Raw genomic sequence first — 23,398 nt, forward strand, 5'->3', positions numbered from 1 at the left:
TGTCTCCAGACAAAGTCCCTTACCTGTAGGTACGAAAACCCGATCCCACCCGGCAACTCTAACTCCTCCTCCAATGCCTCGAGGCTTGGGAAACCCTCCTCAATGAAGAGGTCCCCAAATCTCTCAATCCCTGCCCGCTGCCACCCCCTAAAGCTCCCATTCAGCCTCCCTGGAACAAACAGGTGATTATCACAGATCGGTGACCACAGTGACACCCCCTCCAATCTCATTAGCTGACTCCATTGTCCCCACACCCTCAGGGCTGCCACTACCACTTGGCTTGTGGAGAACTGAACCAGCGAAAACGGCAGGGGTACCGTTAGCAAAGCTTCCAAACTCGTATCCTTACACAATGCCGCCTCTACTCGCTCGCACACCGACCCCTCCCCCACTACCCACTTCCTAACCATCGATATGTTGGCCACCCAGTAATAGTTCATAAACTTCGGAAGGGCTAAGCCTCCCTCCCCGCCCCCCTGTTCCAAAAGTACCATCTTCACCCTCGGGGTCTTACCAGCCCATACAAAACCCGAGATCGCCGAGTTCATCTTCCTGAAAAAAGCTTTAGGGATAAAAATTGGAAGACATTGAAAAACGAACAGCAACCTCAGGAGGACTGTCATCTTCACAGTCTGCACCCTCCCCGCCAATGACAGCGGGAGCATGTCCCACCTACGGAAGTCTCTTTTCGTACGCTCTGCCCAGATTTAACTTATGGAGCTGACCCCAGTCCCTAGCCACCTGAATCCCCAGGTACCTAAAACTCCTACCCACCACTTTGAACGGTAACTCCCTCAGCCTCCTCGCTTGCCCCCGTTCCTGAATCGCGAACACCTTGCTCTTACCCATATTTAACTTGTAGACTGAGAACTGACCAAATTCTTCCAGTATCTCCATAATTCCATCCATCCCCCCAGCGGGTCTGTTATATACAGGAGCAAATCGTCGGCGTAGAGCGAGACCCTAAGTTCCATCCGCCCCTCTCACTATCCCCAGCCAAACATTCGATGACCTAAAGGCCATCGCTAAGGACTCTATGGCCAGGGCAAACCGTAGTGGGGTGAGCGGACACCCCTGTCTTGTCCCCCTACACAAACTAAAGTATTCTGACCGGACTTACATTTGCCACTGGTGCCTGGTATAGCAACCGGACCCAGTCCACAAATCCCTGCCCAAGCCCAGACCTTCCTAAGATATCCCACAAGGACTTCCACTCTACCCGATCAAAGGCTTTTTCTGAATCCTTGGCTACTACCACCTCAACCTCGCGCCCCTCCGCGGGCATCATTATAACATTTAGGAGCCGCCTAATGTTGAACGTCAAGTGCCATCCCTTCACAAATCCCATCTGGTTCTCCCCTATTACCTGCGGAACACAATCCTATATACGTGTGGCCAGGATCTTTGCCAGCAACTTTGCATCTACATTCAACAGCGAGATCAGCCTACACGATCTACAGCTCTCTGGATCCTTATCCCATCAAAATAAGGGAAATCGATGTCTGTGATAACGTTGTGGGGAGCACACCTGAGGCACGATCAATTGAACAAAGACTAGAGTTGGATATAACTGAGGCTTTATTGCTCTAAGATATGTGGCCTCCCACAGCAGCTGGCAAAATGGCTGCTGAATGGAAGACACGCATATTTATACTCCGCGTATTGGGTGGAGCCAGCAGGCAGGGAAAACCGGCGAACCTGTCGTATAGGTCCTACCTTACATCACCTAATATAGGTGCAATAGTGGTTTACCACATTCACCGCCTGTTAAAATTGAGTCCGGCGGGGATGGTGGAGAACTATATACAGCAATGAATCTATATTTACAGTATTTGAGCAGGAAAAAAATGTCTTTTGAAGTCCGGCGGACCAATTAGAGGTTTAACCGGTCCGGTGCCTTGATGTTCCGCTAGGAGCGACATAGCGGTGGCGGCGATGTCGATGCTGGCCCGATGTTCGGTGACTCCGGGAGAGTGCCGAAATCCTCTTCATCCTCGGGCGTGGGCAGGGGAAGCACGGATGGTCCTGGTGGGGTTAATGCTGGCAGCGCCGGGGGAGGGGAGGGTGGAACCGGGCCGGAGGGGTGTGTGTGTGTGGAACCTGCTGGTGCCAGGTCCCTGAGGGAGACAGTATCCCCGGCAGCCGTCAGGGTACGCCACATAGGCATACTGGGGGTTTGCATGGAGCAATTGCACTCTCTCCAGCAATGGGTCCGCCTTGTGGAGTCGGACGTGCCTATGGAGCAGGCCAAGTCGGGAGCGACACCCCGGATGTGGACTTCCTGGGGAAGGCAAAAAGACGTTCATGGGGTGTGTTGTTAGTGGCGGTGCACAGCAGTGACTGAATGGAGTGGAGTGCATCAGGGAGGACCTCCTGCCAACGAGAGGCTGGGAGGTTCCTGGACCGTAGGACCAGTTGGACGGCCCTCCATACCGTCCCGTTGACCCTCTCTACCTGCCCGTTTCCCCGGGGGTTATAGTTGGTCGTCCTGCTGGAGGCGATATCCCTGCTGAGCAGGAACTGACGCAGCTCATCGCTCATGAATGAGGATCCCCTGTCACTGTGGATGCAGGCAGGGAAACCGAACAGAGCGAAGATAGTGATTAGGGCTTTGATGACGGTGGCAGACGTCATATCAGGGCATGGGAAGGCGAAGGGGAATCTGGAGTACTCATCAACCACATTGAGAATATACGTGTTTCGGTCGGTGGAGGGGAGGGGCCCTTTGAAATCCACGCTCAGGCGTTCAAAGGGGCGGGAGGCCTTCACCCGGTGCGCACGGTCCGGCCGGTAGAAGTGCGGCTTGCACTCCGCACTGACCTGGCAGTCCATGGTGATTGTCCGTACTTCCTTGACAGAGTAGGGCAGATTGCGAGCCTTGACAAAATGGTACAACCGTGTGACTCCCGGGTGACAAAGGCTGTCATGCAGGGCCCGGAGTCGGTCTACTTGTGCGCTGGCACATGTACCTCGGGATAGGGCGTCTGGGGGCCCGTTGAGTTTGCCGGGGCGATACAAAATCTCGTAATTATAGGTGGAGAGCTCGATCCTCCACCTCAAGATTTTATCGTTTTTGATCTTGCCCCGCTGTGTGTTATTGAACACGAAGGCTACCGACCATTGGTCAGTGAGGAGGATGAATCTCCTGCCGGCCAGGTAATGCCTCCAATGCCGCACAGCCTCAACAATAGCTTGGACCTCTTTTTCGACGGATGAGTGCCGATATTCTGAGGCATGAAGTGTGCGGGAGAAGAATGCCACGGGTCTGCCTGCCAGATTGAGGGTGGCAGCTAGGGCGACGTCCGATGCGTCGCTCTCTACTTGGAAGGGCAGTGTCTCGTCTACTGCGTGCATCCCAGCCTTGGCGATATCGGCTCTCATACAGGCGAAGGCCTGTTGTGCCTCGGCCGCCAGGGGAAAGTTTGTGGACTGTATGAGTGGGCGGACCTTGTCCGCATAGTTTGGGACCCACTGGGCGTAGTATGAGAAGAACCCCAGACAGCGTTTGAGGGCCTTAGGGCAGTGGGGAAGGGGGAGCTCCATGAGGGGGCGCATGCGGTCGGGATCGGGCCCCAGAACTCTGTTCTGGACCACATAGCCAAGTATGGCTCAGCGGGTCATGCTAAACACACACTTCTCCCTGTTGTAGGTGAGGTTGAGGAGAGTGGCGGTGTGGAGAAATTTGGCAAGGTTGGCATCGTGGTCCTGCTGGTCATGACCGCAGATGGTGACATTGTCTAGGTAAGGGAAGGTGGCCCGCAAACCGTACCAGTCGACCATTCGGTCCATCTCCCTTTGGAAGACCGAGACCCCGTTAGTGACGCCGAAGGGAACCCTGAGGAAGTGATAGAGACGACCGTCTGCCTCGAAAGCAGTGTATGGACTGTCCAATTTATGAATGGGGAGCTGGTGGTAGGTGGATTTGAGGTCTACCGTTGAGAAGACCCGGTACTGTGCAATCTGATTGATCATATCAGATATGCGTGGGAGGGGGTACGCGTCGAGCTGCGTGTACCGATTGATGACCTGGCTGTAGTCCACGACCATTCTGTGTTTCTCCCCAGTTTTGACGATTACCACTTGGGCTTTCCAGGGGCTGTTGCTGGCCACGATGATGCCTTCCCGAAGCACCGCTGAACCTCGGACCTGATGAGGGACCTGTCCTGGGTGCTGTACCGCCTGCTCCTGGTGGCGACGGGTTTGCAATCCGGGGTTAGATTTGCGAAGAGAGAAGGCGGATCAACCTTTAGGGTTGCGAGACCGCACACAGTGAGGGGTGGTAGGGGCCCACCGAATTTGAGGGTTAGGCTCTGGAGATTGCACTGGAAGTCCAGGCCTAGTATTAGAGCAGCGCAGAGGTTAGGGAGGACGTAGAGGCGGAAGCCGCTGAATTCTACGCCCTGGATCGTGAGTGTGACCGTACAGTACCCCCGGATCGCGACGGAATGGGATCCGGAGGCCAGGGAGATTCTTTGGTTGGCGGGGTGTCCGCGAGGGAGCTGCGCCTTACCATATCCGGGTGTATGAAGCTTTCGGTGCTCCCGGAGTCCAGCAGGCAAGACGTCACGTGGCCATTGATTTTCACACTGGTCGATGCAGTGGCCAGGTTGTGCGGACGAGACTGGTCGATCGTCACTGAGGCGAGTCATGGTCGGTCGTCACTGGTGTCGGATGATGGGGAGCCTGGGGGGCCCAGGTCCTGGAATCCTGTCGGTGTCCATGCCCCGTGGGGGAGACAAGATGGCGGCGCCTGAAGATCCTGCGGGGGACAAAATGGCGGCACCCATGGGCTGCACGTTGCGGGGGTTGGACAAGATGGCGACGCCCATGGGCCGCAGGTGGACTGAGGGGGCGAAGATGGTGGTGCCAACTGGCCGCGCGTAGTCCAGGGAGATGAAGATGGCCGCGCCCAATGTGTGTAGACTGGGGGGTGGGGGCGATAGCGGCGACTGCGCGGGCCTGGCGCACCGCAGCGAAGTGGCCCTTTCTGCCACAAGCCTTGCAAAGGGCCGGGCAGCGTTGGCGGGGGTGTTTCTGCTGGCCGCAGAAATAACATTGGGGACCCCCGGGGTTTGCTGTCTGGTGCGTGGTGCAGGCGTATTGGCTGGGTAAGGCCCCCGCTGGGGCAGCCATCTGTGGGGTCCACGATGCGTAGGAGGGTCCGGCCGCGTGGCAGGGGGGTAGGCCTGACTGTTGCGCGAGGCGACTGTCATAGAGAGCGCTAGCTTCTTTGTCTCAGCTAGATCGAGCGTGGCCCCTTCTAACAGTCTTTGGGGTATGAGGTCCGACCCAATCCCCGTAACGAACGCGTCCCGCATAAGGATGTTCGACTGTTCAGTGGCTGTAACGGCCTGACAGTCACAGTCCCAGACGAGTGGGATTAGGGCCCACCAGAAGTCTTCTATGGACTCACCAGGGAGTTGACAGCAGGTGGCGAGTACGTGCCTACAAAGAGGCTGTTTGTCTTCTGTGCGTAGTTTTCTTTGAGAAGCGCCAGGGCGTTGGCGTAGTTCGGGGCGTCCTGGATCAGCGGAAACACATTGGAGCTCAACCTTGAGTACAGGGTCTGTATCTTCTGAGCCTCCGGAACAGGGGTGGTCGCTGAGTTGATGTACGCCTCGAAGCAAGTTAGCCAGTGATTAAAGTCCTTTTGGCGTCGCTTGATTGCGGATCCAGCTGCAGGCGATCTGGCTTGATACGGAGGTCCATCTTTTAGAAAATCTTAGAGCAATAAATTGAGGCACGATCCGTTGAACAAAGACTAGAGTTGGATACAACTGAGGCTTTATTGCTCCAAGATTTGTGGCCTCCCACAGCAGCTGGCGAAATGGCTGCTGAATGGAGGACACGCATATTTATACTCCGCCTACTGGGCGGAGCCAGCAGGCAGGGACTACCGGCGAACCTGTAGTACAGGTCCTACCTTACATCACATAATATAGGTGCAACAGTGGTTTACCACAACACCCAGCTCCTTGGACTCATTAAAGGCCTTTACCAAGAGCGGCCTCAGAAACACAGAAAATATTTGTTAAAACTTCACCGGGTATCCATCAGGTCCCGGAGCCTTACCTGATTGCATCGCCCCAGTCCATCTATCACCTCCCCAAGCCCGATTGGGTCTCCCAAGCCTTCCACCAACTCCTCATCTACCCTCGGGAACTCCAGCCCCCCCCAGAAATTGCTTCATACCCAACTCCCCGGCTGGGGTTCTGATTTAAAAAGTCCGCTATAAAATTCCCGAAACACATCGTTCACCCCCTCCGGGTCCACCACCACCTTCCCCCTTGTATCCTTTACTTTCCCAATTTCTCTCGCCGCCTCCTGTTTCCTCAGCTGATGCGTCAACATTCTGCTGGCTTTGCCCCCATTTTCATACACCGCCCCCTTTACCCTCCTCAGCTGCCCCTCTGCCTTACATGTGGACAGGGGCCCAAATTCCATTTGCAGTCTCTGACGCTGCTTCAGGAGCCCCTCATCTGGAGTCTCTGCATACCTCCTGTCCACCTGTAAAATTTCACCTACCAGCCTGTCCGCGCTTTTCTGAAGAAACAGGTGGTGGCATTCCCACTACTACTAACCGCCCCACCCCCCCTGCAGGATACAGGACAGGGTGGTCTCTGGCATCTGGGTAGAGGAGGGGAATGTGTCGGACATATACCAAGAACAGCAGGATGCAGAGGAAGTCTCGGCGGAGGAGTTGGAGGGCAAGTGGGAGGAGGAGCTGGGCGAGGAGCTGGATGAGGGCCTGTGAGCTGATGCCCTAGGCAGGGTTAATTCCTCCTCATCTTGTGCCAGGCTTAGCCTGATTCAGTTTAAGGTGGTCCACCGGGCACACATGACGACAGCGAGAATGAGTAAGTTCTTTGGGGTGGAGGACAGGTGTGCGAGATGTTCAGGGAGCCCAGCAAACCATGTCCATATGTTCTGGGCATGCCCGGTGCTTAAAGAATTCTGGCAGGGCTTTGCGAGGGCTATGTCCAAGGTCTTGGGCGCTCGGGTAAAGCCGAGTCCGGAGATAACGATATTTGGGGTATCGGAAGATCCGGGAGGGCAGGAAGCGAAGGAGGCCGACGTCCTGGCCTTTGCCTCCCTGGTAGCCCAGAGACGGATCTGGTTAATGTGGAGGGACTCGAAGCCCCCAAGTGTAGAGACCTGGGTTAGTGACATGACTGGGTTTCTCAGTCTTGAGAGGATAAAGTTTGCCTTGAGAGGGTCCTTGCTGGGGTTCTCCAGGAGGTGGCAGCCGTCCCTTGACTTTCTGGCAGAACGTTTAAGGATCAGCAGCAATCCGGGGGCGGGGTGGGGGGTGATAGGGGATAGGTGGGGAACTGTGTATGGAATGTATACTCTTTTGTAAATGGACTATAACCACCTGTTTGTTAAATTTTCTCCTTTTTTTTATTGGTTATGTAAAATTTTGTTTAAGAAAAACTTGAATAAAAACAATTGGGCAGCACAGTAGCATTGTGGATAGCACAATTGCTTCACAGCTCCAGGGTCCCAGGTTCGATTCCGGCTTGGGTCACTGTCTGTGTGGAGTCTGCACATCCTCCCCGTGTGTGCGTGGGTTTCCTCCGGGTGCTCCGGTTTCCTTCCACAGTCCAAAGATGTGCAGGTTAGGTGGATTGGCCATGATAAATTGCCCTTAGTGTCCAAAATTGCCCTTAGTGTTGGGTGGGGTTACTGGGTTATGGGGATAGGGTGGAGGTGTGGGCTTGGATAGGGTGCTCTTTCCAAGAGTCGGTGCAGACTCGATGGGCCGCATGGCCTCCTTCTGCACTGTAAATTTTATGAATTTAAAAAAAACAAAGGCCCACTCCTCCTCCCTTAACAGAGTATTATATAGTCAACTAACCTCAAACAGAACCGAATGAAAAACGGAAAAAGAAAGAAAATATATATGCAGAGTCTCAAACGTTGTTCCAAACATCGCAAATTAAACGTTGTAAGTTTAAAGTTTTTACAAAACATAGCTCATAGCTCAGTTCCCCACAGTCAGAGTTCAAGGTCTTCATTCTCCCATCAGTTTATTGGCTTTCATAAAGTCCACTACGTCCTCCGGCGAGTCAAAGTACATAAGTCACCCATAGACGGGCCAGGTAAGGCAGACCAAACTTTATTCCTTTCGCATATAGGGCCGACTTGACCTTATTGAAACTCGCCCTCCTCTATGCGAGTTCTGCTCCCAAATTCTGGTACACCCGGATCTCAGCATCTTCCCACACTCACCACTTCGTCTGCCTGGCCCATCTCATAACACATTCCTTGTCTAGGAACCGATGCAGTCGTACCACAATCGATCTCGGGGGCTCACGCCCCTGGGGCTTACGTATAAGTGCCCTGTGGGCCCGGTCCACCTCCAACGGCTTGTCGAACACACCTTCCCCCATCAGCTTCTCCAGCATCTTCCCCACATATGCACCAGCATCCGATCCTTCTTTCCCCTCCGGCAGACCCACGATCCGGATGTTCTGCCTCCGAGAACGGTTCTCCAGGTCCTCCACTTTCTCCAACAGTCGCTTCTGCTGGACACGCTTCAGCCCAATCTCTGCTGCCATCGAGATGGTCTGTTCCTCATGCTCCCCCACCAGCTCCTCCAACTTCTGGATCGCCTGTCCCTGGGCTGCTAGTCTCGTCTTCACGTGGGCAACCACCGCCTTGATCGAGTCCACCGCCTGGGCCAGGTCCTCCGCACACTCCTTACGTTGTTGGGAGAACTTCTCATTCAGGAAGCTCACCAACTGGTCTGGCGACCACTGAGCTGACGGGGCCAGACCCTGCACATGCGGCAATTCCCACACTTGAAATCTGGTCCTCACTCACCACCAACTTCAGATTCCTCCTTTTACGATTTTTCCTGGGGCGCAGCTCCATAAACAAATCCTTCTGTTCCTGCTTCTACACCCTTACTTCACAAAATTCCTACAACAATCCGGCGTAAGAGCCACAAAAAGAGCACAATGAGCGGGAGCTGCCAAATGTGCGAACTTTCACTCCATGGCCAGCACCGGACGTTCTTGTATTCTTGCATAAAAGCAAAATACTGCAGATGCTGGAAATATGAAGCAAAAATAGAAAGTGCTGGAAAAGCTCAGCAGGTATGGTAGCACCCGTAGAGGGAGAAACAGAGTTAACGCTTAGAATCTGTATGGCTGTTTCTTTCTCCACAGATGCTGCCAGCCTTGCTGAGCTTTTCCTGAATTTTCTGTTTATATTTCTTATATTCTTGTGTTCAGTAACTATCATTCTGGAGCCACAATTTCATGTTCCAATATAGAACAGCTGTTTTCAGAGACAAAAACAGAAAATACCAGACAAGCTAGGATCTGATTTTTATAAATGACCTGGAGGAGGGCGTAGAAGGATGGGTGAGTAGATTTGCAGATGACACTAAAGTCGGTGGAGTTGTGGACAGTGCGGACAGATGTTACAAGTTACAGAGGGACATAGATAAGCTGCAGCGCTGGGCTGTGAGGTGGCAAATAGAGTTTAATGCAGAAAAGTGTGAGGTGATTCATTTTGGAAGGAATAACAGGAAGACAGAGTACTGGGCTAATGGTAAGATTCTTGGCAGTGTGGATGAGCAGAGAGATCTCGGTGTCCATGTACATTGATCCCTGAAAGTTGCCACCCAGGTTGAGAGGGTTGTTAAGAAGGCGTACGGTGTGTTAGCTTTTATTGGTAGAGGGATTGAGTTTCGGAGCCATGAGGTCATGTTGCAGCTGTACAAAACTCTGGTGCGGCCGCATTTGGAGTATTGCGTGCAATTCTGGCCGCCGCATTATAGGAAGTATGTGGAAGCATTGGAAAGGGTGCAGAGGAGATTTACCAGAATGTTGCCTGGTATGGAGGGAAGATCTTATGAGGAAAGGCTGAGGGACTTGAGGCTGTTTTCGTTAGAGAGAAGAAGGTTAAGAGGTGACTTCATTGAGGCATACAAGATGATCAGAGGATTGGATAGGGTGGACAGTGAGAGCCTTTTTCCTCGGATGGTGATGGCTAGCACGAGGAGTCATAGCTTTAAATTGAGGGGAGATAGATATAGGACAGATGTCAGAGGTAGGTTCTTTACTCCGAGAATAGTAAGGGCGTGGAATGCCCTGCCTGCAACAGTAGTGGACTCGTCAACACTAAGGGCATTCAAATGGTCATTGGATAGACATATGGACGATAAGGGAATAGTGTAGATGGGTTTTGGCGTGGTTTCCCAGGTCAGCGCAACATCAAGGGCCGAAGGGCCTGTACTGCGCTGTCATGTTCTATGTTCTAAAGGGAGCTAACATTTCGAATTTGGGTGACTCTTTGTCAAAGCCATTCAGACACATCCACAGACATCCAGACTCGAAACGTTAGCTCCCTTCGCTATCCACAGATGCTGTCAGACCTGCTGAGCATGTCCGGTATTTTCTGTATTTGATTCAGATTCCATCACCCGCAGTAATTTGCTTTTATCAGTTGTTCCCAGAGGTTCAGCCAGCACCGGCTCCTGGATGGGACAGTGTGGTGATTTGAGGATTTCCGATTAAGAGTACCAAATTAAATTATATGCAAAGTAGTCTGTATATTCCTCCAGCATCTTGTTCAGGTATTATATGCGGACAGAACAGAACAGGGACTCAGGAGGTACCATGTCTATCCTGTAGAGGGCCCTATTTGGAATGAACAGATAGTGACGGAATCAGTGAGGTCAGATCAGTTGCCGTTATGCGTTACATTTTTTAAAATAAATTTAGAGAACCCAATTATTTTTTTTCCAATTAAGGGGCAATTTAGAGTGGCCAATCCACCTAAACTGCACATCTTTGAGTTGTGGGGTGAAACCCACGCAGACACAGGGAGAATGTGCAAACTCCACACGGACAATGACCCGGGGCTGGGATTGAACCCGGGTCCTCAGTGCAGTAGGCAGCAGTGCTAATCACTGCGTCACCGTGCCGCCCACCGTTATGGGTTACATGCGAAGGTTCACTCAATCTGCAATAGCATCTACGTCAAAACAATTTGCAGTGTAAACTCACCCTCTGATTCTCATCACAGAGTGTTAACAAGCGCTTGCAGAAGATTGGAGCGGAGAAGGACTCTGTACAACGGGAGTGTGAATCGTTTCTTCCAAAGAAACCTGCAGATTCCTCCCCATCGCAGCTTTCAACTAAACTGAACAACGTGAAGAATAAATACAAAGATGTCACCTCACTGGCCAACCTGTACCAGGACAAGTGAGTTTATAGAACCTGCCTCTGGGCAATTGTCATCACCTTGGATGAATACTTTGTGTAAGCTGAGCTGTAATGGAAATGAGGAGGAGAATGTGGATGGGATGACTTGGGTACAGGGAGAATACATAGGAATATACATAGAAAATGGAAGCAGGAGGATGCCATTTGACCCTTTTAGCCTGCTTCGCCATTCATTATGATCATGGCTGATCATCAAGTTCAATACCTCCCGCTTTCCCCCATATCCCTTGATCCCATTAGCCCCAACAGCTCTATATAATTCCCTCTTCAAATTACACAATGTTTTGGCATCAACTACTTTCTGTGGTAGCAATTTCCACAGGCTCACCACTCTCTGGGTGAAGACATTTCTCCTCAACTCAATCCTAAATCCTAAAACCCCTTATCCTCAAACTATTGCTCCTAGCTCTGGACTGCCCCACCATCAGGAACATTGGGCGTCATTCTCCGACCCCCCGCCGGGTCGGAGAATGGCCGTTGGCCGCCGTGAATCCCGCCCCCGCCCCCGCCGAAGTCTCCGGTACCGGAGATTGGGCGGGGGCGGGAATCGGGCCGCGCCGGTTGACGGGACCCCCCGCTCAATTCTCCGGCCCGGATGGGCCAAAGTCCCGCCCAGAAATTGCCTGTCCCGCCGGCGTAAATCAAACCTGGTATTTACCGGCGGGACCAGGCGGCGTGGGCGGGATCCGGGGTCCTGGGGGGGGGGCGCGGGGCGATCTGACCCTGAAGGGTGCCCCCACGGTGGCCTGGCCCGCGATTGGGGCCCACCGATCCGCGGGCGGGCCTTTGCCATGGGGGCACTCTTTCCCTTCCGCCTCCGCCACGGCCTCCACCATGGCGGAGGCGGAAAAGACTCTCCCTAATGCGCATGCGCGGGAAACTGTCGGCGGCCGCTGACGCTCCCGCGCATGCGCCGCATTTCCGCGGCAGCTGGCGGGGCAACAAACGCCATTTCCGCCAGCTGGCGGGGCGGAAATCCCTCCGGCGTCGGCCTAGCCCCAACATTGAGGGGCTAGGCCGCCAAAGATGCGGAGCATTCCGCACCTTCGGGCCGGCGCGATGCCCGTCTGATTGGCGCCGTTTTTGGCGCCAGTCGGCGGACATCGCGCCGTTGGGGGAGAATTTCGCCCATTCTTTCTGAATCTACCCTGTTAGAATTTTATACATTTCTATAAGATCCCTTCCCACTCTTCTAAATTCCAATGAATATAATCCTAACTGACTTAGTCTCTCCTCACATGACAGTCCCCATCCCAGGAATCAGCCTGGTAAACCTTTGCTGCATTCCCTCCATAACAAGATCATCCTTCCTCAGATAAGAACACCAAAACCGCACACAATACTCCAGGTGTGGCCTCACCAATGCCCTACACAATTGCAGTAAAACATCCCTATTCCAATACCTTGAATCCTCTCGCTTTAAAGGCCAACATACCATTTGCCTTCTTTACTGCCTGCTGTACCTATGCGCTTACTTTCAGCGACTGATGCTCGAGGACACCAACGCCTCACTGAGTATCCACTTCTCTCAATTTACAACCATTCATATAATAATTCGGTTTCCTATTTTTGCTACCAAAGCGAATAATCTCACATTTATCGACATTATACTGCATCTGCCATGCATGTGCCCACTGAGCCTGTCCAAATCCCACTGAAGCATCTCTGTATCCTCCTCACAGCTCAGCCTCCCACCCAACTTGGTATTATCTGCAAATTTGGAGATAATGCATTTAGTTCCCTCGTCCAAATCATTAATATATAATGTAGGGTGGCGCGGTGGCGCAATGGTTAGCCACACAACGCTGAGGACCCAGGTTCGATCCCGGCCCTGGGTTACCGTCCGTGTGAAGTTTGCACATTCTCCCCGTGCTTGCGTGCGTCTCCAAACAACACAAAGATGTGCAAGGTAGGTGGATTGACCACGTTAAATTGTCCCTTAATTGGAAAAAAAGAGAATTGGGTACTCTAAATTTTTTTTAAAAAAAATATATAATATGAACAGTTGAGATCCCAGCACAGATCCCTGCGGTACCCACCTTGTCACAGCCTGCCAATCGGAAAAAGACCCATTTATTCCAACATTTTGCTGCCTGTCTGCTAACCAGCTTTCCATCTATCTCAAGGCACTATCTGCAATCCCATGCACTTTCACTTTACATATTAATCTGCTATGTGAGACTTTGTTATAAGCAAATTCGAATATTTCATCTTGTGGGCATTACCAGAAGCCATCCATATAAGATAATCACCAAAAAAATCCAATCGGGAATTCAGAAGGAGCTTCTTACCCAAAAAATGATGTGAATGTTGAACTTGCTACCTAAGGGAGTGGTCGAAGTGAATGGTATAGATGCATTTAAGAGGAAGATTCTAGGGAGAAGAAAATAGAGATTTACTATGTTAAATCTGGAAGAGAAAAGAGGGTAAGAGGCTCGAGTGGTGAATTAACACTGTGAAGACCTGCTTAGCTCAAATGGCCCTTTTCTGGGCGGTATATCCAATGTAATTCTAAGTAATAGGGTGGACATTTGCAATCCAATCAAGATCCTCTGCAGTTTGGGTGGCATGGTGGCACAGTGGTTGGCACTGCAACCTCACGGCGCTGAGGACCCGGATTAGATTACTGGCTTCGGGTCACTATCCGTGCAGAGTTTGTACATTCTCCTGATGTCTGCGTGGGTCTCACCCCTACAACCCAAAGATGTGTGGGGTAGGTGGATTGACCATGCCAAATTTCCCCTTAATTGGAAAAAAGAATTGGGCACTTCAAATTTATTTAAAAAAAGATTTTCTGCAGTTTAATGTCCCAACCGAACTGCTTGCAGTGGAGCTCCTGTGGGACACTACTTTCCCCAATTATGATGGCCACGCAAATGATACAGACCTGTGACTTATTTGTTTTTCTCTTGGCCAGAGCAAACAACCAACTGGAGTTGGAAGACAGCATTCAGAAAGCAGAAGATGCCCTTCAGAAAATTGAATCCAACCTGGCGGAGGAGTCAGTGATTCCTGCGGCACCAAATGCCATGCAACAGAGGAGTTCTGAGCTGCAGGTACCGACACTGAGGAGCCAGGGGCAAGTAGCATGTTGTAGAACCATGAGAGGCTGCCCCTTTACCTATTGATTTCAACTCCAGCCTCTCGCCATCTTCCGCAATCCCATCTTTCACTGAAAATATATCCGCCCCAAATTTGTGAGATACCATTCCCAGATCAGAGAATCAAATGCAGAGCTCAACATGCCTGAATTACTCCCCATGTCAATGGAGCTGACATAAGAGGTGGCTTGGTGGCATAGTGCTTAGCACTGCTGCCTCACAGCGCCAGGGACCCAGGTTCAATTCCAGCTTCGGAGTGACTGTCTGTGTGGAATTTGCAAGTTCTCCCCATGTCTGTGTAGGTTTCCTCTGGGTGCTCCAGTTTCCTCCCACAGTCCAAAGATGTACAAGTTAAGTGGATTGGCCATGCTAAATTGACCACCATGCTATTGAACGGCCCTTCGGGTAGATCTGGGGCCTCAGCTGGGAACGCTGGGCTGAAGCTGCACTTAGTCCCTTCTTCTGCATTGTGGAGCTCCACTCGCCGGAACTCCTCATGCAGGGAGAATAGCATCCTGATCTCTTGATCTAACCCCCAACTCAGCAATAAGGACCCTCCCCACCCCCCCACCCAGCCCCCGCTGCGTCCAGGCAGGGCATCCCCCGGTCCAATCCCGTCACACAGAGAATGCCAGCCTGGGCATCTTGGCAGCGCTCCTGCCAGCTGGCAATGCATCTAGGGCACCCTGACAGCCCCAGGCTTGCTCCCAGGTGGCCCTGTCAGGGTGCACAGGTAGCACCAGCTGTTGCAGGGTCCCACCACAGCCAGAGGGCAAGCAACTGGGGGGAGGGTTCTGATGCCCCCCCCCCCCACCCCCACACACATGTGCTACTCCATCTGATCCCTGATTATGGAGACCAGCACTGAACAGTGCCCTCCCGAGGTCTCCAAGGCCTCCTTCTCCCACTTTCAAGGAATTGCTGTCTTTTACCTCGGCTGCTTGGAACTTGCAACGGGTTCAATGGTTTTCAGTGGAATTTTTCCTGCAAGAAGCTTAGAACCATAGAAATGAGGTGCAGAAGGAGTCTGCACCGACCTTCTGAAAGAGCACCCCAAATAGGCCCAGTGCCCCGCCCCATCCCCGTAACTCAACTAACCTGCACATCCCTGGACACTCAGGGGCCAATGCTATCATGGCCAATCCACCCAACCTGCATTTCTTTGTATTGTGGGAGGAAACCACTAACAGCCACTCAAGGCCAAAATGGAACAAAGAACAAAACAAAGAACAAAGAAAAGTACAGCACAGGAACAGGCCCTTCGGCCCTCCAAGCCTGCGCCGACCATGCTGCCTGCCTAAACTAAAATCTTCCACACTTCTGGGGTCCGTATCCCTCTCTTCCCACCCTATTTATGTATTTATCAAGATGCCCCTTAAACATCATTATCGTCCCCGCTTCCACCACCTCCTCCGGCAACGAGTTCCAGGCACCTATGCCCCCTCGTAATTGACCGCTCTACGTGGGTTTCTGGGTGGCACCGTGGTACACTGGTTAGCACTGCTGCCTCATAGCGCCAGGGACACAGGTAATTCTGACCTTGGGTGACTGTGTGGAGTTTCTCCCCATGTCTGCGTGGGTTTTTTCCGGGTGCTCCGGTTTTCTCCCACAGTCCAAAGATATGCAGGTTAGGTGGATTGGCCATGGTAAATTGCCCCTTAGTGTCCAAAGCTGTGCAGGTTAGATGGGGTTGGGCGGCATGGTGTCACAGTGGTTAGCATTGCTGCCTCACGGCGCCGAGGTCCCAGGCTCTGAGTCACTGTCCTTGTGGAGTTTGCGAGTTCCAGGCACCCACTACCCTCTGTGTAAAAAACTTGCTTTGTACGTCGCCTCTAAACCTTGCCCCCCCCGCACCTTAAACCTATACCCCCTAGTAATTGACCCCTCTACCCTGGGAAAAAACCTCTGACTATCCACTCTGTCTATGCCCCTGATAATTTTGTAGACCTCTATCAGGTCGCCCCCTCAACCTCCGTTGTTCCAGTGAGAACAAACCGAGTTTATTCAACCGCTCCTCATAGCTAATGCCCCATACCAGGCAACATTCTGGTAAATCTCTTCTGCACCCTCTCTAAAGCCTCCACATCCTTCTGGTAGTGTGGCGACCAGAATTGAACACTATACTCCAAGTGTGGCCTAACTAAGGTTCTATACAGCTGCAACATGACTTGCCAATTCTTATACTCAATGCCCCGGCCAATGAAGCAAGCATGCCGTATGCCTTCTTGACTACCTTCTCCACCTGTGTTGCCCCTTTCAGTGACCTGTGGACCTGTACACCTAGATCTCTCTGACTGTCAATACTCATGAGGGTTCTACCATTCACTATATGTTCCCTACCTGCATTATAACTTCCAAAATGCATTACCTCACATTTGTCCGGATTAAACTCCATCTGCTATCTCTCCGTCAAGTCTCCAAACGATCTAAATCCTGCTGTACCCTCTGACAGTCCTCATCGCTATCCACAATTCCACCAACCTTTGGGTCATCTGCAAACTTACTAAGACCAGTTACATTTTCCTCCAAATCATTTATATATACTACGAACAACAAAGGTCCCAGCACTGATCCCTGCGGAACACCACTGGTCACAGCCCTCCAATCAGAAAAGCACCCTTCCATTACTACTCTCTGCCAGTCAGTTCTGTATCCATCTTGCCAGCTCACCTCTGATCCCGTGTGACTTCACCTTTTGTACCAGTCTGCCATGAGGGACCATGTCAAAGGCCTTACTGAAGTCCATATAGACAACATCCACTGCCCTACCTGCACCAATCACCTTTGTGACCTCTTCGAAAAACTCTTATCATGTTAGTGAGACACAACCTCCCCTTCGCAAAACCATGCTGCCTCTCACTAATACGTCCATTTGCTTCCAAATGGGAGTAGATCCTGTCTCGAAGAATTCTCTCCAGTAATTTCCCTACCACTGATGGAAGGCTCACTGGCCTGTAGTTCCCTGGATTATCCTTGCTACCCTTCTTAAACAAAGGAACCTCATTGGCTACTTTCCAGTCCTCCGGGACATCACCTGAAGACAGTGAGAATCCAAAGATTTCTGTCAAGGCCTCAGCAATTTCCTCTCTAGCCTCCTTCAGTATTCTGGGTTAGATCCCATCAGGACCTGGGGACCTATCTACCATAATATTTTTCAAGACGCCCAACACCTCGTCTTTTTTGATCTCAATGTGATCCAGGCTATCTACACACCCTTCTCCAGACTCAACATCCACCAATTCCTTCTCTTTGGCGAATACTGATGCAAAGTATTCATTTAGTACCTCGCCCATTTCCTCTGGCTCCACATATAGATTCCCTTGCCTATCCTTCAGTGGGCCAACCCTTTCCCTGGCTACCCTTTTGCTTTTTATGTACGTGTAAAAAGCCTTGGGATTTTCCTTAACCCTATTTGCCAATGACTTTTCGTGACTCCTTTTAGCCCTCCTGACTCCTTAGAATCATAGAATCATAGAAGTTTACAGCATGGAAACAGGCCCTTCGGCCCAACCAGTCCATGCCGCCCAGTTTTTACCATTAAGCTAGTCCCAGTTGCCCGCACTTGGCCCATAACCCTCTATACCCATCTTACCCATGTAACTATCTAAATGCTTTTTAAAAGACACAATTGTACCCGCCTCTACTACTACCTCTGGCAGCCCATTCCAGACACTCACTACCCTCTGAGTGAAGAAATTGCCCCTCTGGGCCCTTCTGAATCTCTCCCCTCTCACCTTAAACCTATGCCCTCTAGTTTTAGACTCCCCTACCTTTGGGAAAAGATGTTGACTATCTACCTTATCTATGCCCCTCATTATTTTATAGACCTCTATAAGATCACCCCTAAGCCTCCTACGCTCCAGGGAAAAAAGTCCCAGTCTATCCAGCCTCTCCTTATAACTCAAACCATCAAGTCCCGGCAGCATCCTAGTAAATCTTTTCTGCACTCTTTCTAGTTTAATAATATCCTTTCTATAATAGGGTGACCAGAACTGCACACAGTATTTCTAGTGTCGCCGTACCAATGTCTTGTACAACTTCAACAAGACGTCCCAACTCCTGTATTCAATGTTCTGACCAATGAAACCAAGCATGCCGAATGCCTTCTTCACCACCCTGTCCACCTGCGACTCCACCTTCAAGGAGCTATGAACCTGTACTCCTAGATGTCTTTGTTCTATAACTCTCCCCAACGCCATACCATTAACTGAGTAGGTCCTGGCCTGATTCGATCTGCCAAAATGCATCACCTCACATTTATCTAAATTAAACTCCATCTGCCATTCGTCGGCCCACTGGCCTAATTGATCAAGATCCCATTGCAATCCTAGATAACCTTCTTCACTATCCACTGTGCCACCAATCTTGGTGTCATCTGCAAACTTACTAACCATGCCTCCTAAATTCTCATCCTTGCTTAAGCTCCTTCCTACTTTCCTTATATTCCACACAGGCTTCGTCTGTTCCCAGCCTTCTAGCCCTGACAAATGCCTCCTTTTTCTTTTTGACAAGGCCTACAATATCTCTTGTTATCCAAGGTTCCCGAAATTTGCCGTATTTATCCTTCTTCCGCACAGGAACATGCCAGTCCTGAATTCCATTCAACTGACATTTGAAAGCCTCCCACATGTCAGATATTAATTTACCCACAAACATCTGCCCCCAATCTCGGTTTGTCTGTTCCCGCCTAATATTGTTATAATTAGTCTTCCCCCAATTTAGCACATTCACCCTAGGACCACTCTTATCCTTGTCCACCAGCACTTTAAAACTTACTGAATTGTGGTCACTGTTCCTGAAATGCTCCCCTACTGAAATTTCTACCACCTGGCCGGGCTCATTCCCCAATACCAGGTCCAATACAGCCCCTTCCCTAGTTGGACTATCTACATATTGTTTTAAGAAGCCCTCCTGGATGCTCCTTACAAACTCTGCCCCGTCCAAGCCCCTAGCACTAAGTGAGTCCCAGTCAATATTGGGGAAGTTGAAGTCTCCCATCACAACAATCCTGTTGTTTTTACTCGTTTCCAAAATCTGTCTCCCTAGCTGCTCCTCTATCTCCCGCTGGCTGTTGGGAGGCCTGTAGTAAACCCCCAACATTGTGACTGCACCCTTCTTATTCCTGATCTCTACCCATACAGCCTCGCTGCCCTCTGAGATGTCCTCCCGTAGTACAGCTGTGATATTCTCCCGAACCAGTAGCGCAACTCAGCCATCCCTTTTTCATCCCCCTCTATCCTGCCTGAAACATCTAAATCCTGGAACATTTAGCTGCCAATCCTGTCCTTCCCTCAACCAGGTCTCTGTAATGGCAACAACATCATAGTTCCAAGTACTAATCCAAGCTCTAAGTTCATCTGACGTACCCGTAATACTTCTTGCATTAAAACATATGCACTTCAGGCCACCAGACCCGCTGTTTTCAGCAACATCTCCCTGTCTGCTCTTCCTCAGAGCCATACTGGCCCTATTTCCTAGTTCTCCCTCAATGCTTTCACCTTCTGACCTATTGCTCCGGTAACCACCCTCTTGCCATACTAGTTTAAACCCTCCTGTGTGACACTAGGTCCGGGTCCATAGCGTTGTGAGGCAGCAGTGCAGACCACTGTGCCGTGCAGATTCTTGCTGAATTTTAAAAATAGCCAACAAAACACCTTCCTCATCATGTGAACTGTGTCGTGTTATGTACTCTGGGATAACACAGGCTGCAACTGGATGCAGCTTTAACCAAAAGATACTCCAGACCTTGAAGTTAGTTCAATCTGATTTATTGAACCAATAGCACAGGTAGCACAGTTCTCTATGAGTTCGACTCTCTGCTAACCTAAGTGTAGTTACTCTGTCTGACTGAACCAGGCTAGCTCTTAGCCACGTGCTGGAGGTGCGATACTGTACATACACCCTGACTCACTCTGTAGATGTTCATCAGTGGAAAGAGGCGGAGTGTGAGTGCCTTGTGCCTTTTATAGTGAGATACCACCCCTGAGTGTCCTGCCTGCTCATTGGTCATGCCCTGTTCTCTGTGTTCATTAGCTGCCTGTCTGTATATCATTATCTGTATGTCTGCATATCATGACAAACTGTACAAATCCTTTTTCCTGATTCACCATTTGACACCTTGAGAGTTTGTGCATGAATTACCCATTCCGTTTGAAATTACTCTTTCAAATTAGTTTTAGGAAAGAACATTGATACATAAGTCTGGAATGTTCCTCGTGTTCCCGCTTGAGACAGGGAAGTGATTTCAATGTCTAAAAATGTCAGGTGCTCCTCAGGCAGCCATCTTTTTGCAGTCTTTTGTTGTCAGTTTTAAAACTATAACAATTAGTTCGAAGTTCTGAATATACTCGGGCATGACAAATGGAAATTGTTATAATAATGTGTCACACTGTGATGGCAGCCTCCCACCAATGGCGGCAGTCTCTTGCAGCTGCCTAGCCTGTCATGCGGAGAAATCCTCTGCTCCAAGAAACTGTGCGTTGTGAAACTGCCAGAAGTTTTTGCCAACGTATTTTTTTTAAAATGACAGAATGCACAACTCCAAAATTGATGTTGATTTACAAATGTACACAATGTTTCAATGATCCCTGGCCTCCACGCCCCACATCTTTCACCCGGAGGCTAAATTTAACCTTCCTTCTCTGTGCGTTGTTGCTTCCTCCCCTCCCCAAATAGAAACCTGGTGCAAGGCTCTGTTGAGGAATGGGCCTGCACTAGAGGTTATGTTGAATAAGTGAGGTACATAGAACATAGAACAGTACAGCACAGAACAGGCCCTTCGGCCCTCGATGTTGTGCCGAACCTTGTCCCAAACCAAGATCAAGCTATCCCAGTCCCTGTCATTGTGGTGTGTTCCATGTGGCTATTCAATAACCGCTTGAAAGTTCCTAAAGTGTCCGACTCCACTATCACAGCAGGCAGTCCATTCCACACCCTAACCACTCTCTGAGTAAAGAACCTACCTCCCTCCTATATCTCCCACCCTGAACCTTATAGTTCTGCCCCCTTGTAACAGCTACATCCACCCGAGGAAATAGTCTCTGAACGTCCACTCTATCTATCCCCCTCATCATCTTATAAACCTCTATTAAGTCGCCTCTCATCCTCCTCCACTCCAAACAGAAAAGCCCTAGCTCCCTCAACCTTTCCTCATAAGACCTACCCTCCAAACCAGGCAGCATCCTGGTAAATCTCCTTTGCACCCTTTCCAATGCTTCCACATCCTTCCTATAGTGAGGTGACCAGAACTGCACACAATATTCCAAATGTGGTCTTACCAGGGTCATGTACAGTTGCAGCATAACCCCACGGCTCTTAAACTCAAGCCCCGTTAATAAACACTAACATACGATAGGCCTTCTTCACGGCTCTATCCACTTGAGTGGCAACCTTCAGAGATCTGTGGACATGAACCCCAAGATCCTCCACATTCCTCCACATTCCTCAGAACCCTGCCGTTGACCTTGTAATCCGCATTCAAATTTTTCCTACCAAAATGAATCACCTCGCACTTATCAGGGTTAAACTCCATCTGCCATTTTTTGGCCCAGCTCTGCATCCTATCAATGTCTCCATGTATACGACATCAACTGCTCTACCTTCATCTACACACTTTTTAAAAAAAAATATATATTTTATTCAAGTTTTTTGGCCAAACATAACAATACGTAGTGTTTCTTTTACACAACAATAAAGCAATATAAATAACCGTGGCCAGTTTTAAACAAATAAATAAGTAATATATAAACAAAAACAAAAAACAAAACTAAATGGCAACTGCCTTGTCCAAAATAAATACTCTCCAAAAATACAGTCCAACAGTCCAATATACAATTACATATACCAAATACCTATACATGTACAATAACATCCCTGAGAGTCCGTCCGATTCCTCCCCCCCCCCCCCCCACTCCTGGGTTGCTGCTGTTATCTACTTCTTCTCCATTCCCTCTTTCTTTCTGTGAGGTAGTCGACGAACGGTTGCCACCGCCTGGTGAACCCCTGAGCCGAACCCCTTAACACGAACTTAATCTGTTCTAACTTTATGAAGCCTGCCATATCGTTTATCCAGGTCTCCACACCCGGGGGTTTGGCTTCCTTCCACATTGACAATATCCTGCGCTGGGCTACAAGGGACGCAAAGGCCAACACGTCAGCCTCTCTCGCCTCCTGCACTCCCGGCTCTTCTGCAACCCCGAATATAGCCAACCCCCAGCTTGGTTCGACCCGGACCCCCACCACCTTCGAAAGCACCTTTGCCACCCCCACCCAGAACCCCTGTAGTGCCGGGCATGACCAGAACATGTGGGTGTGATTCGCTGGGCCTCTCGAGCATCTCGTACACCTATCCTCTACCCCCAAAAATTTACTAAGCCGTGCTCCAGTCATATGCGCCCTGTGTAGCACCTTAAATTGTATCAGGCTTAGCCTGGCACACGAGTTTACCCTACGTAGGGCATCAGCCCACAGCCCCTCCTCAATCTCCTCCCCCAGTTCTTCTTCCCATTTCGCTTTCAGCTCATCTACCATGATCTCCCCCTCGTCCCTCATCTCCCTGTATATGTCCGCCACCTTACCGTCCCCCACCCATGTCTCTGAGATCACTGTATCCTGCACTTCCTGCGTCGGGAGCTGCGGGAATTCCCTCACCTGTTGCCTCGCAAAAGCCCTCAATTGCCTATACCGAAATGCATTCCCTTGGGGCAACCCATATTTCTCCGTCAGTGTCCCAGACCTATGATTGTTTTTTATCGGGGACCGCACCGAAGCTCCCGTCCCTCACCTATGCCATCTCCACTGCCCCCAAATTTTCAATGTAGCCACCACCACCGGGCTTGTGGTGTATTTCTTCAGTGAGAACGGCAACGGCGCCGTCACCATTGCTTGCAGGCTAGTCCCCCTGCAGGACGCCCTCTCCAATCTCTTCCACGCCGCTCCCTCCCTTCTCCCATCCACTTACTCACCATTGAAACATTGGCGGCCCAGTAATACTCACTTAGGCTCGGTAGTGCCAGTCCCCCCCTGTCCCTACTTCGCTGCAAGAATCCCCGCCTCACT

At 50.7% G+C, this 23,398-nt stretch overlaps 1 protein-coding gene across 1 annotated transcript in view; it reads left to right on the top strand.

Annotated features, from left to right (window-relative positions):
* Window positions 1-23,398, top strand: part of evpla (envoplakin a) — a 178,380-nt gene that overhangs the window by 122,835 nt on the left and 32,147 nt on the right. Inside the window, exons 15-16 of the mRNA XM_072482997.1 lie at window positions 11,041-11,219; window positions 14,158-14,296. Of these exons, the coding sequence (XP_072339098.1) occupies window positions 11,041-11,219; window positions 14,158-14,296 (318 nt within the window). The remainder of the gene's footprint in view (window positions 1-11,040; window positions 11,220-14,157; window positions 14,297-23,398) is intronic.

The sequence above is a fragment of the Scyliorhinus torazame genome, chromosome 18 (genome assembly GCF_047496885.1).
Source record: "Scyliorhinus torazame isolate Kashiwa2021f chromosome 18, sScyTor2.1, whole genome shotgun sequence".
NCBI classification, from domain to species: Eukaryota; Metazoa; Chordata; class Chondrichthyes; order Carcharhiniformes; family Scyliorhinidae; genus Scyliorhinus; species Scyliorhinus torazame.